Below are 14,832 nucleotides of genomic sequence, written 5' to 3' on the forward strand. Positions count from 1 at the left end.
TTTTTTTGATGTGCACATATTTTCATGCTTGAATCCACAGAGTTTTATAAATGAGGTCTTCATTAGTTTTATTTTTAAATAACTTGCTGCATTTTCATATATTAATCACGCCACCATTATACTTCACAGTAGCAAGTAGTTTTTGTAGTAATCTTTTTCATAAATTCTCCTGTCCTATACCAAAGCTTTAGAATTCAGTTAAGGACAATATGGTCATTCCAAAATATTTATGGAGCTTACTCTGCTATGGCCATTCTGTCATTCATCTGCTAAAGTTATTTTTGGGTTGCATAACCTTCTTTCTATCATGCTTTAGCTCATCTGTGAATGTCCAGACATTCTCCTGCAGAAATTACAGACAAACCATAATGTATCATTTGGATGATGTTCTGGGGCTTCGGCTACCCACAAAGGCAACACCAGACCATTGTATTCCTACAACTACATGCCACAGCTGATGCAAGTTTGTTGTGTTTGTTAAATGCAGTGTTTCTGTAGCCTTTCCTCAGCATTCATGTGGTCTGTACCAGAGATGAAATAGACCTTCATTGTCATTTTATGAAGCAGTACATTGTTCCTTGGTATCTTCCCATGAACACCACTTTTGCTAGGTGCCTTATTTATTATTAACACTGATGTCAGCTATTGCTAAGAGGTTTGCAGATCTTTAGCATTGTGCATCTTTTTAATGATGTACAATGTATTGTCTACCTTGTTCTTAGAGTAATTTTATTGCTTAATCTTTCCCGAGAATTGCGGTAGTGATGTTGAATCACCTTCTTTTGGCACATCTTTAGTGGTTAAAGACTTTTGAAACCTTTTCTAGTGTCAATAGCCTTTATGATACATTCTGACTGACTTAAATCTTTCTTGATCAAAAGTACGATTCATTTTCAGAGACCTTTGTTGAGAAGAGCAAACTCTGGTGGTGAAATCAAAGCATACTATTCGTTAAATTCAGATATCTGAAGGAAAAGGTGATTCTGAAAAACTGTGGCAGTATTTGGGCTTCTGAGCAGAAGATATTGATCACATATGAGCAATATTGTAGCTTGCATGGACATTGTGGCTACAAACTAGGATAACAAGGCAAATTGTTCATTTAACATTTAAGACAGTAGCACAGAAACTTTACCTGATAAATGCTTCGACAGGAGGTAGTTTGTAAAAAGTACCCCCACAGGGTACTTGTTAAGCAAGGCCAATCAACCCAAAGTAATTATTGATTCCATACCATTCCCCATTACATAGTGCAGATATGTACAGTGTGTAGTTTAGAAAGGGAAGAAAAAAGAACTGATTAGGAATATGTTGCACTAATACTAACAAATATGTTAGTCTTTGCATTTCTTAATTTATAAGTTGTTGCCTTGATTTTTTTATTATTAAGAAAAGTAAAAATAAGTATGAGACCTTTTAAGGCACAGTTCATTGGTACCTTAGAGCAGAATCACTATCAATGTAAACAATGAGTATCCTCACCATGCCCACCTCCTACACCACCCTCTATGGCCATGTGTATACTATGCCTGCTTTAAGTTATGCATACCATAATGCTAGTGTTGAATGCCTCTACTGTTTTTTTTTTTCCTGTTTCAGTGTATGTACCTGATGAATGGGAGGTTCCAAGAGAAAAGATCACCATGTGTCGAGAGCTTGGACAAGGATCTTTTGGAATGGTGTATGAGGGCATAGCTAAGGGTGTAGTAAGGGATGAGCCGGAAACCCGAGTGGCCATTAAGACTGTCAATGAGACCGCCAGCATGAGAGAACGAATTGAGTTCCTCAATGAAGCCTCTGTCATGAAGGAGTTTAACTGCCATCATGTTGTAAGTAGTAATAACTACACTAATGTACAGTTATGATATAAAATGAAAAAAAAGAATATCTGATTCTGCGAAGATGTGCATTTACATAACCAATCAGCAGATTTTAATTACAAATTAATAAGTAAGTCAGTATGTTTCATAGGTTTGCATTTGTATCCATGCAGGTGCGCTTACTTGGTGTGGTGTCCCAGGGCCAGCCAACACTGGTGATTATGGAGCTTATGACTCGTGGAGACCTCAAAAGCCACTTGAGATCACTCCGTTCTGATACAAAGGTGAAACACAACATTCAAATTCTGCCTGCCAAGCACCACAACCAAACCAAGTTAATCTCTCCAGAGAGATCTGATAACCCTTTGTTTCCATTTTGTTTCCCTACAGGACAGCACTGGCTTGTCTCTGCCTTCATTAAAGAAAATGATTCAAATGGCAGGGGAGATTGCAGATGGCATGGCCTACCTCAATGCCAATAAATTTGTACACAGAGATCTTGCGGCTAGGAACTGCATGGTAGCAGAAGATTTTACTGTGAAAATTGGAGGTAATTAAATTCATTTTATGCAGTATGGTTACACTTCTCAGTAAACTGGCTCAAAGTGCTGCTTTTAAGTCTCATAAGATGATGAGGTGCTTGAAGTAAAATGTGGGCAACCATTTTCAATAGTGTGATTTTTGATTTGTATTTGTGTAATCTTCCCTAAAAATGTGTGTTTTTATATTTTACTTTTAACAAGATTTTGGCATGACAAGGGATATCTATGAAACGGATTACTACCGCAAAGGAGGGAAGGGCTTGTTGCCAGTACGATGGATGTCCCCAGAGTCACTCAAAGATGGAGTTTTTACAACCAACTCAGATGTCTGGTAAGGAAGCCAAGACTCCATTTTGGGCATATCTTCAATTTTTTAAGAAATGAAAAAGATCCAAAATGTGTCCCATAACTCTGCCTGCCCTTTTAATTAGATTGTTGATTCGCTGAGCCCCTCTTGAAGTGATGTTACCAGCTGAGAACACCACAGCCATAGAAAATAGTACTGGCCATCACAGAGTTGTAAAATATGGGAAGGTCGTCCCTTCCCACATTAATGGAACTCAGTCTCTTAAGAAAAAAAGTCTGTTTTGCCCTTTCCTTTATAGGTCCTTTGCATTACTACATCAGCCTGTCATTGATTTAGACCCCAAGTGTTTGTAGCAATGCACCACATCCAGTCCTTGAACAGTGACCAGATATAGAGGTTCCTTGGTACCAACAAAAGTCAGTAGCCAGTTCTTTACTTTTGCTGATGTTATGTTGCAGACAATTTCTTCTGCACCAAGAAACAAAGTTCTGCACCTGGCTCCTATACTCTGTCTCATCCCCCTTATCAGTACACCCCATAGGTGCAGCATCATCTGAGAATTTCTACAAGTGAAAAGACCTGGTGCTTGATTTATAGTCTTGTAACTTTTTTGATTTTGAGCCAATCTATTTGCAAAGCCTAACACATCTATCACTTCCGTGCATTTAAAAGATGCTTTCAAAATTCCATAGACATTCATTAACCTTGTTTTTGATCTTCAGTTAAGACATTAAAAAAAAATCAAAAATGTAGAGACTGGTAGAAAATAGCTCAGAAAGCTTAGCCCTAACCCCGAATTCCTCCCTAAGTAGTAACCCACCAGCCTAATTAGAAAACAAATCTCCAACATTTACCCACTTAAGCTTGCCAACGTTATGTCTTGATTAATGAAAAAAAACTTGTTTTGCAACAGATGTTGCATGTTTGTTGCCAGTTGTTGCCAAAGCAGAATTGAAAATCTGAAATGAATGTTAGTTATTCTTCAAATACTTTAGGTGGAGTGGTGGCTATGAGGCTAGGGATCTGCAGCAGCAAACGGAAGGTTGCCGATTTGAATCCCATAAACACCAGAAGTGACTCTACTCCATTGGGCTCTTGAGCAAGGCCCTTAACCTGAAATTGCTTCGTCCTGGGTATGACGTTAATCTGCATCCAGCCCTGTAAGCAGGTCCTCCAGTTTACATGGAAAACTTGGGGGTTGGGGGCAGGATTGGCCAGTGTGGTGCTGAGGTGTCGCACTCTGCACTCAGGTCTCAATCAAGGTGGTTTGTCATGTGGTGTGTGCGGCAACGTGCTATTATCAGTACATGCTCCCAACCTCTCTCTATTCTTCAAATCAGAAGTTGCTGCATTTAAACAGACTATCAAACCGAGCCACTGAGCATATATGAATACCAAGTTATATTTTAGCATTTTACTTCCATGTCTCCCTAAATAAATGTGACTAAGGAAAACCTGGAACACTGCACCAGATCAACATACTTCATGTTTTTTTTCCTCCCAATATGATTTGCTTACCCAAACCATTCAGGTGTTCACTTTGTGATGCTGTTGTATGCATACTATCTCATTCATCAGCTTCCTCTCTCTTGTTTAAAGAATATATGTATTGAACTTGGTTCAGTCACTTTGAAGATGCTGTCATTTTATTAAATATTTAACTGGCCATGGGTCTGAAATGCAATATTGCCCTATGCACTGCAGTAATAATCACCCAGTGCTGAGTTCATCAGGGCAATCCCTAAAACAGAATGTATGGAATTTATTTATATTTTAAATATTTTAAACTAGAATTGTTCAAGAGCAATATCTCCTAGAATGTTGTACATTAAATTGTCCCTTGTTGTTACTGGTGGGCTCCCTTTTTGGTGATCCTAGAACATTTCATCTGTTATTGTCTTCCAGGTCAGTACTGCTTATGAACTGCCGACATTAAACCATTATTTCCAAATAAAACAATATACCTCCATTTTATCATGACCTTTTTTTCTGCTGCTTGAAATTTATCTTTAATTCTCTTCCAGATGGTCTCAAATTGCTAAACCTGCTAATTAAAATATAACCAGTTACCTGACATTGTCCCACTGTACCATCCCCTTGTATCTTTCACTTTTTGAAATTATGAAAATTACATAGTGTGTTTTATGAAGAGTCATTTGAAGTAGTTCCATTAAGGAGTAATCCCCCACTCAAATAAAAAAGCACAATAGAGCTTTCTTTATGTGGTCAGAGGTTTAATGCAGGCCAACACTAATTATCAGTGCACAGCAAAAGTGTTATTTGTTTACTTGTGCATTTCTTTTTTTGTCATATGTCTGTAGGAAAAAAGGGTTTCTGCAAAATCAGTTTAAATCCTGTTGATTAATTTCAGTACAGGGTTTTCTTAAAAAGGACAATTCTTTTATGCATATTTCATGTCTCAATTTTTGATTTTTAAAATAAATCTAAGTGTTTTACCACAATATATTGGTAATGCAGAACTATGATAGCTGTTATTTATAAGCTTCCTATTTTGGCTTAGCTGACGAGTCTATTCAAAGAGAGCTGATACCCAGGAAGTTTTTCCTTGCCCTTTTTTCTAATTTGTGGTTAAACTATACTGTCAAGTCGTTGACTGTCATTTTAAATGAATTTGCTAATATGTACTTGAAGCACATTGAATGTGCTTTGTTCCATGACAGAGGGCTATCATTGATACACCAAATATCAATTTTGAGATATATATATATGTATGTATGTGTGTATGTATATGTGTGTATGTATATATGTGTAAAAAAAAACAAAAAAACTGACAATTCCCAAAAAAATAAGTCATTGGGTGTCAGTTGCCTCTTGCACACTCTTCCATCAAAACAATTATTGTTACAAATTGAACATCAATTATATTGATTTACCTTTGATCAGTCGGCTGTACAGGCACCGGATAGACATTTAAATTCACACAATCTATAAACCTTTTGTAATTAAATGGTAAAATAATGTAACGTAGAATAGTATGGTGAGTTGTGACTTCCTTTCTTTTCTCTTAAAGGTCTTTTGGAGTGGTGTTATGGGAGATTGCTACTTTAGCAGAACAGCCTTACCAAGGGATGTCCAATGAACAAGTGCTACGCTTTGTAATGGATGGAGGGTTGCTGGACAAACCTGAAAATTGTCCAGACATGCTGTAAGCTACTTTCTACTTTGTCTAAGTTTTCAAATATTTGAATGGTAGACCATTTCAAAAATAGTAACGCTAATTGTATGTATTTGGAACCTTCATTAAACATGAAGTTCAAGCTTCTTAATATATAGAAGGTGACATAGAAAACTGTTTGACCTTGGAGACATGAGCTTTATACTCCAGTAATTTAAGAAGATGAAGAGATTTTATATAAATGTGTGTTGATATGTGATACTTGGAATGTCAGCACTTCCAAAATGAACATTTGGAAATCCAGGAAAGCCCACATGGCTATTTTGTTCTATGCAGATTGCTTAAATTAAAGACTGTCAGTCACCAAGAATGAAGTTTGGCAATTCTGTAGCCTCTCAAAAAGCACACATAACACCTCAAAACAGGTATGGCTGCACCATCTCAAATGTGGTGAGATCCTCACCCTGTGTAACTGTGTAAAAGAAGATAGTGTTATTTAGATACACAGACCTCGTGCCTTAATGGCAAGTTTTTGATCTGTGGGCACATAGTTAGATTGGGAAGCGGGCTGTTATTAAACACTGCAACAGATCATATGATGAACACCACTACCTCTCATTACTTCATCTTTATTGAGCTTGTTGAGAATTTCCAGAAGCAGTAGAGTTAAGTGGTCAGAAATTAAATCCTGGGCCTGCACTGAGGACATAAAAGGAAGCACACTAGTACAAGATTGCTAAGTGACAGTCTGAGGATACACCTGGTTTAAAAAAAAAAAAAAGGACCAATTTTATTGTTTCGATTTTAAGGTTATCTTGATTTTGTCATGTTATAAAATAGCCTACAATACAGACTAGCTTTATCATTGGTTGTGGAGAATCTTGTACTATCCTTAAAAAAAAAAAAACTACAGACACACATTCCTTTGTACAAGGGAAAAAGAAGCATACCTTTGTCGCACGACGATTGTTTTTACCAGAATCAAATTAAGAAGAAAAGTCTTTTCCAGTTGCAATGAAACGAGGGCAAGTTTTCAGAGTTCTCTTCTCTGTACGGTCCTTGGTTATAGTATAAAAATTGCTCAAATCAACTGTTGTGCCTTACTACAAAGAAACAGAGCAAAAGCCTCTGCAGCTCCTTTCAACACCAAGACAGTTAGACAATTACCTGCACTGCAAGATATTCTAACACATAAAGAGACTAGAAAAGCATTCACTACAAACTCCTTGCTTATTTGTTTTGTCTGTTGACGCTATAAAGGGAAATTAAGAAGAAGCCACATTTGAACTAAATGAGAAAAATTAGTTCAAGAGTTAAATTCCCGAAGCAAAGAGAATTGCCTGGAATGCATCAGTTCTTAAATGGACTAAGGGGGGAGTCTTCTCTATGAAGCCCAACGATCTTGGGCTATGTAACTTATCTTCCCAATTGTGCGTTTTTAAATTTTAATTGTAAATGTTTGTACATCTTACTTTAATGGGCCATTTCCTTTCCTTTATAGTTGTAAAAGATAAAACCAGTAGAGAATTTGCTCATTTGTTGGAGCAACTTAAGGCACCTGTTATGCCAGATGAAAATAAACCACTCTCCACTGTGATAAAATCTTGAGCTAAATTTGTCATCTTCATTTTACTTTTATCAAAATGGGCAAGAGCAAAATGTCTGGTGATTTCCCAATGAGCACATTTATATGCAGAAAGAATAAATACAAATTAAACATTTTAAGATCAAAGTGTCTGACCTGATGATTATTACACAGAAGTAAATACAAAAGTACATTTGTAATTTGGAATAATAGGTTCAATGACTGATGAAACAGCTTGAGAATAAATCTAATGGGTGGTCTGCTACCTTTTAGGGAGATGCAGTTCTTGTGATGACATACTCTGTTGGGGGCTGCTGATTGACACTTCCCTCACATGGTCCTGTGGAATGTCTTGTCTACAGAGCATGAGCAGGCAGCTTAGGCCAGGCCACTTCAGCTGCTCGCTCTATAACCGGAACGGGCAGTCAGCTGAGAGCATGGGGTGGCAGCATATTGAGTATTTATATCTTGGGCTATATTTACATTGTTTGTCTGTTTATTTTTGGCAAGCCCCACTAAGAAGTTGTATATTTTTTATCTGAAGTGATGTTGGCTATCACTGTTCTCCTTTGTTAGCCAAGTGAACTAACTTGGTTAAGTGGCCAGGATTAAGGAAGGCCTCATTAATATCATAATTATTTTCCCTCACTAAGGTCTTCCTGCTTACAGGACCATCACCATGATATCCTTTTCACTCTTGAGTGTGCAGATAGGCCAAATATTCCTATTAACTGCTCATCAATTAAACATTGCAGCATTAAATCGTTCCCCCTAGACTTGACTGCATTTATATTCTGTGGAAGCTTTGACAACTGACAACCCTTACCATGTATTCTTCATAAACATTCTTCCTGTCTTCATTCAGGTTATGTTGTATGCATAAACTTCTTGGTCACTCAGGTGCCCCCAATTCCCAGTCGGTGTAGCTATGTCTATGGGACATCTTTATATATGACCCACCATCGGGGAGTGTTGGAGCAATAGCCATAAAAGAACACATTCAGTCTACAACAGCGGGAGGTGCTTAACATATTTCTTTTGTTTTTGACTTTGTAGGTTTGAACTTATGCGCATGTGCTGGCTATACAACCCCAAGATGAGACCCTCTTTTCTGGAGATAATCAATAGTATCAAAGACGAGCTGGAGCCACAGTTCCGGGAGGTTTCCTTTTTCTACAGTGATGAGAATAAACCCCCAGACACTGAGGAGCTTGACCTAGAAGCAGAGAACATGGAGAGTATGCCATTGGACCCTTCATCCAGTCTGCAGCCTGTTATACAGCCTTCGCCACCACCACCGCCACCACCACCACAGCCCCCTTCAGCCTCGGGGGCCACTGCCCCCTCCACCTCCCCTTCCTGCTCCTCTGGCGTTACACTTGACAAGCACTCGGGACACAAAGCTGCCAATGGGCCAGTGGTGTTACTGCGGGCCAATTTCGATGAGACACAGCGGTATGCGCATATGAATGGGGGGCGCAAGAATGAGCGCAGCTCGCCTCTGCCCCAGTCATCTGCCTGCTGATTCTTTATGAACCAACACCCCAACTACCAACCATTTCCTTGGACAACTCCAGCATTTTTCTCTGAAAGTCAGAGAAAAGCTGTTATACAAAACCAATCAGAAACAGTTAAGAGCCTACTGTACCTCAGTGGATTTTTTTTTTCATTTTTTATTATAATTATTGTTGTTGTTATTATTGTTATTACTATTAAAATTATTGGATAAAAACCTGCCATTGCTGCACAGATGAAGAGAAAGGAAGGCATCACACATGACTGAACATTTCTTTATACATGCGAAAATTGTTCTTGTGGGTTTTTTGTTTGTTTTGTGTTTCCCCCCCCACATTTGGTTCATCCTTTTTGAATAATAAATGGGAAATGAAACAACTGTCGGAGACTCTTAAAGAGCCCAAGCAATGTTTCCTAAAGCCCAGCAACTTTTTTTTTTGTTGTTTTTTTGCAAAAAACTTGTCCAGAGAAGAAAAATATCTGTACGTGTGTATATGTTAATATACACATACAAAACATATCTGCCAGCAAATCCAACAGAAGGCACTTCTTCGTTTTTATTTTGTGTTATTTTAATGGGTCGAATGTGAGAGCGAGAGAAATGCAATGCTTTGATTTTTGTACCTGCTGCTTACAGGACTTGACCCTCCCTACCCAGTTTTCCCTGCCCGCTGCTTCTCATCTGTGCTTTCGCTCTCTCTCTCTCGTACTTTTTGACTCCAGCTGGAAGGCTCCTGCTCAGAATGGCTTGTTTATTAATGGGGTAAGGGTAGTAAAAAGATTTTGTATGTCTGTCTTTCCCTCAAAAACCAACTTTCAAAAAAAAAAAAAAAGTCTTTCCATATCAGTTGTGGGTTTTCAATGGGCAGTGCCCTGGGGTTATGTCATATGTTTTAATATTATCACATTTGCTAAATTTGCCTTTTTTACCTTCCCTTTCTTGCTCTCTGCAGTTCCACTCCTTTTTCTTTTGTACTTGGTTTAGAAGAAACACAAAACAATCTCTAAAACACTCCATGAACTTACACTGGCAAAACCTTTTTTTTTTGTGTATAAATTCTATTTGCATTTCAATGCTCACCATAAAGGATTTTGCCAATTCCTCGCTCCCCTACCTCTGCTGCCCTCCTCCTCCTCCGTCTGAGTGTTGACTTGTACGGTTCTACTGCACAGTTTCAGTTTGATTTTTTTTTTTTTTCTTCATATTTTTTTTCCTATCGTGAGACAAATGGACAGGACAGCAGTTTTATCGGAGGACTTCTGCTACATGGAAACAAAATAAAGGACTTGGCACCAAAAAGAAATGACAGAGCAGAAGAGCTTGAGAAACTAAGCAAACACAAGTGCAGTACCTACTATGGAACAGCAAGCAAGTGAGAAGACCGCACATGTGCAGTTTGCAGCAAAGCGAGCCTGGCAGTCAAGTCCACCGTGTTCTAATGACTTGTCAATAGAGTCTCTTGGGTGATAAAACATTTTGAACATTTATAACTTAAAAGGTCTTTCAGTTGTATGTTAGACCGTGGATCATTTACATACACATCATTTTTTGTGTCACTTTTATAACTTTTTTATGGTTCAGAACTTCATCTATATGTCTGTACAGAGAGAAGCTGCTATTTCATTCTTTCTCCTATGTGGATGTAATCTATGAAAACGTTCAGGTTTAAATCTTTTCTCCTGGTTTCCACTAGAATCCATTTCTTATGCTTTGTACTGTAGCAAAAAAGAAAAAAGAAAAAAAAAAAAAGTTTAGTTTTGATCTATTATTGCATTAGTTGTTTTTTCCCTCTTTGTCCTGATAAAGGTTTTCTGTTTTTGCCACAAACTGTCCATTGCCTTCAAATTTTTTAATCTGATGCTTTTCCTGTTTTTAATGATTATTTTATTCTTTGTTATTATAGTTATTATTATGATTATTATTATTATTATTGTTGTTTTCTTATTGACACCTTAGCTCCATGAGTGGGCGCCCGTTATCGCTGCTGCTGTACTGGTTTAAACTCTGCTTGAGTTCTGGGGTCCCTGCTATCCCAGTTAACCTTCCAGAGGCGCGATTCAAACTCAGGTCAAAACAATGGTTTTTACTATTTTCTTAATTTTGCATTATTGTCCTGTATTAATGCCATTATTCCCTACCCCTGCCCTTCTCCTCTCCTGTTTGCTATGTATTGTGTGTGTGAGTGTGAGTGAGTGAGTGTGCGTCTGTGCGTCCGTGTGTGTATACACACCTTGGGCCCCTTTCCAAAAGATTTTATTTTTTTAACTAATATTATTATTTGTATTGGATATAATAATGATACGGCCGCAACTGGCAAATTTGGACTGTTGTGTGGGTTTTATTTTGAAGTTCCTTTGTTTTGTTTTATTTTATTTTATTTTTTGACTAGTGAAGTCATCCATCTTGCAAAACACAGCACACCTCTTGGCTGCGTTCACAGTTTGGTTTCTGCACCCAACATTCATGAGTCACAATTTCATTAGACATTCAACACAAAATCGATAAAATGGACCTCTTGACACAAAGATTACAAAAAAAAAAAACAAAGAGTCGCTGATCTGGTGCACATACTTTGGTTTGGTTATTTATCAGCAGGTAAGGGAAGGGGTTTGTTTTTAGTTTTTCTTTTTCTGGATACATTTCAGTATACTGATTGAATAGTCTTGACTGGAGATTCATTTTGCTTTTTTTAGTGTTTATTTTCTTACAGAGAAGGTTTTCTGTTTAGGATTTGTATTTATTTTATTTTTTTTTGTGATATCAGTTTAAATCACTGTATAAAAGCCCCATGATGAATTTTTGTTATTACAGTAGTGTTTTATTGTTTTTGCCGTTTCTTAGGTTGAGATAATTAGGGGACAGTTCTTTTTGTCATTTTTTTTTGTTTGTACTTTTTCTAAAACATTTATCTACCTCACGCTTTCTTTGTTTAATTAATATTATGTGTATAAAAAGACAATACATCTCGCTTTTTTGCCGCCAGAAATGACAGCACTCCAGTTGACTGTATCTGAGTAACGATCTCATTGACGTACCCTGCCGGCCGAGGGCTCGACTGGACCTTCACGTGCGCTCTGATGGACCTAAATACAAACTGCCTTTTGTTTGCGTTCTTACACGTTCTCCTCAACCAATTGCCACCCTGACAGGCAAAGGGGCAAGCTGATGGTGCCTTTTGTCGCTGTGCTGCTTGTTACGCACAGGATCACGAGCAGGGACATCCATCTGCTGGGCTTTTCTCTTGGAGAAGTTGTGACGGATGTTTTTCAGTGTAATCCAGTTTGCTGTCCACCAGGAGATGTCCCTTCATTCAGTCTCTTCAGGGTTTCGCTAATGCAGTCTTGTTGTGTTCATTTGTTTGGCTGTGTTTTAAAATGCACCAATATCTTACATATTGTATTCACTTCATTCATTTGTCCGTGACCATCTTTAGATGACCATGCATATCCAGGTGCATTTATGCAGTTTGGATCTGAGAGATGTAACCGCTTGAATGGACAGCTGGTGTCTCCCCATTAACTATTGGAGTCATTTCCACTGGAAACGGTCAATGGCTTCTTACTTATGAACCGTTCATATTTTTTCCGTGATGAGGAATTTGTCGGTCTTCGGTGCTACTGTCTTGAGTTCACAGTGAGGGTCATTATGCTATGGTGGACTCTCCCATTGCTGTGTCCTAGTGACATTTTGCTGGAAGCGCTGGTATCTGTGGCACTAATGAGTCGTTTTTAGAAAGTGCACCATTTTGTTGAAGGAGTAATGCAGTCGGAGAATGAGGTCCTTGTTTGGTATTAACCAAGAGGGGCACCTGGCATGAAGGTCATGACCATCAACAAATGCCCCATATTTTTCTTAACCTTTTCAGCATTCAGCCTGCTTCACGCCACTGTTGGTGTGCACTTGACCGCTCAGCTGGTAGAGGCTCGTCTCCACAATCTGACGGCGCTAGACTTTGCCTTCTCTCCCTACTTGCTGGTGAAGTTTCATGTGCTTCTGCTGTGGTGCTTGTCTTGTAGTTTCTTGGCAGAGAATTTGCATGTTTTGTTGGAAGCGCAGATGGTGGTCTGAGGGAAGCCTGAAAATGTCTTGGTTGTGTTAAGTAGCTGGTCAGTCTTTGGGGTCATTTTCAACTTTTTGTTATACTGTAAAATTGCAGATGGGAGTCGCTTAGCCAGGCTAACCCAGCGGTCCTGAATAAAGGCACTTAAAAAGTTTTAAGCAAGTATGGATCCAAGGGACGAGAACGGAAACCGGAAATGCAGACATGGCTAGAATGGTGGCGCCACTTTCATGCAGAACGTTTTAGGTTGGAGGAGAGGCTGATTATGAATGGAACAAAGTTACAAAGTGCCTGTCGTGTGTGGCAATCAGAGGTGCAGACAATAAATACACCGACAGTGCGCAAGGCTCCAGGCACCTTCTCAGTGGTGGGTGTCCAGTTTTAACACACACACACACACACACACACATATATATATATATATATATATATATATATATACACACACACCGGACATCTGTGTCCAGTAGATTACGGGTAGTCAGATGACAGAAACAAGTCCAAGGTTTACGAAGCAGCTGTTGTGTGATATCAATACAGAAAAACATCTCTCTGTTGTGCGTTTTAGGGACCTGAGAAACAGTTTGCTTTTCTTATTTCTCCACCCATATAAGACATTTTCTGATAATCTCAGTGCAAGGAAAGAATGAAGTTTATTTAGATGGTTCTTTATTTTATTTTATTTTTTGTTTGACTTCCAAAAACCACATTGCAATAACGGGCTTAAAGTAACAGTTAGAGCTTAGGTTCAAAGCCGCTGATGGGTTTTCTTTTGTTATTAAATTGGCATTCCTACATGCTGAAAGATGCCTTGAGATGTTAAAGCTAGCATTTTTCTCACCTTTCCTTTGTTTTTCTTTGTGTGTTTTTATTTTTATTTTCATTTTTTGCAAAGTCCTGAGAAATGTGTCACTACAGTTTCTATATTAAATTAAAAAGGCTACAATTTAAAGTTTCATTACAGTTCTGTATCTAAGGTGTCCTGGTTTTCTCTCAATAAAGAAACCCTTTATTTAGATGGATCTATCTTGTCATTTTATCTTCCTGTTCACTCACGCTGCTTCGTCTGTGTTGTCTGAGTAATTGTGGTGGGCTGTGGGGCTCCTGTGCGCCGTGAAGAGGCTCGGTTGGGTGTTGACGCCACTCGCTGCACACTGCCGTCTTCAAAACGCTGTAGAAATTCAGCACTTGAGTCATCTCTTCCTTGCTGCTGTCATAGGAGTTTAGAGCTGCATGTCGCCCTCTGTGTGCAGGTAGACGTTCCTCACATGTCTTCCCACGGTCTGTAGACCTTTCGTGTGCTGTTTTCTTCTCCTTCTCATGTCTATGTGGTTTTCCACTTGTAATGTGTAGACATGATGTGCAGCTTCTGCATGCTTACCCTGTGTTCATCCTTCTACAATCTGCATGTCCCCCATGTGAGTGGTCCATGGGATGTCTCTGTGGAGTCTGCATGTGCACAACAGTCCATAGGTGCTCTGTAAGAATTGTGTACTCCACAGTTACAATTGGTGTTCTTCTTTTATGATTTCATTTTTTTTTCTTTGAACCAATTTTGCTGATCTTCGGTTTTTTGGGTCACGTAATTCATTGCTGATCCCATTTACATTGTGAAATGTTTTCAGAGAATCTTCTTTCTGTGGCATCTTGATTTTCATGCACATCAGCATGTGGTTTGAGCAACGTGATGAGTTAAAGAGTTGTTGACATGACCTTTCCTTATTTGGGTGTGCGGATTATTCAAGAGAAATCTCTCTGAGCGGCGTTTTGCTCTTATTGATGGACCTCTTTTGTGGCGTCGACTTGGAGTTTTGGTTTGCAGTTAGGCTTTGTCGACAGATAGGACGGATTCTCGGTTGTGATCAT

General features: G+C 38.6%; 1 protein-coding gene across 1 annotated transcript in view; it reads left to right on the plus strand.

Moving 5' to 3' along the window:
• LOC120541537 (insulin-like growth factor 1 receptor) overlaps window positions 1–13,982 on the plus strand; it is a 384,927-nt gene extending 370,945 nt beyond the window's left edge. The window contains exons 16-21 of the mRNA XM_039773260.1: window positions 1,600–1,829; window positions 1,994–2,104; window positions 2,211–2,370; window positions 2,564–2,693; window positions 5,701–5,835; window positions 8,447–13,982. Of these exons, the coding sequence (XP_039629194.1) occupies window positions 1,600–1,829; window positions 1,994–2,104; window positions 2,211–2,370; window positions 2,564–2,693; window positions 5,701–5,835; window positions 8,447–8,915 (1,235 nt within the window). The 3' untranslated portion in view covers window positions 8,916–13,982. The remainder of the gene's footprint in view (window positions 1–1,599; window positions 1,830–1,993; window positions 2,105–2,210; window positions 2,371–2,563; window positions 2,694–5,700; window positions 5,836–8,446) is intronic.
• The last annotated feature ends 850 nt before the right edge of the window (window positions 13,983–14,832 follow it).

This window comes from Polypterus senegalus, chromosome 12 (assembly GCF_016835505.1).
Source record: "Polypterus senegalus isolate Bchr_013 chromosome 12, ASM1683550v1, whole genome shotgun sequence".
Lineage (NCBI taxonomy): Eukaryota > Metazoa > Chordata > Cladistia > Polypteriformes > Polypteridae > Polypterus > Polypterus senegalus.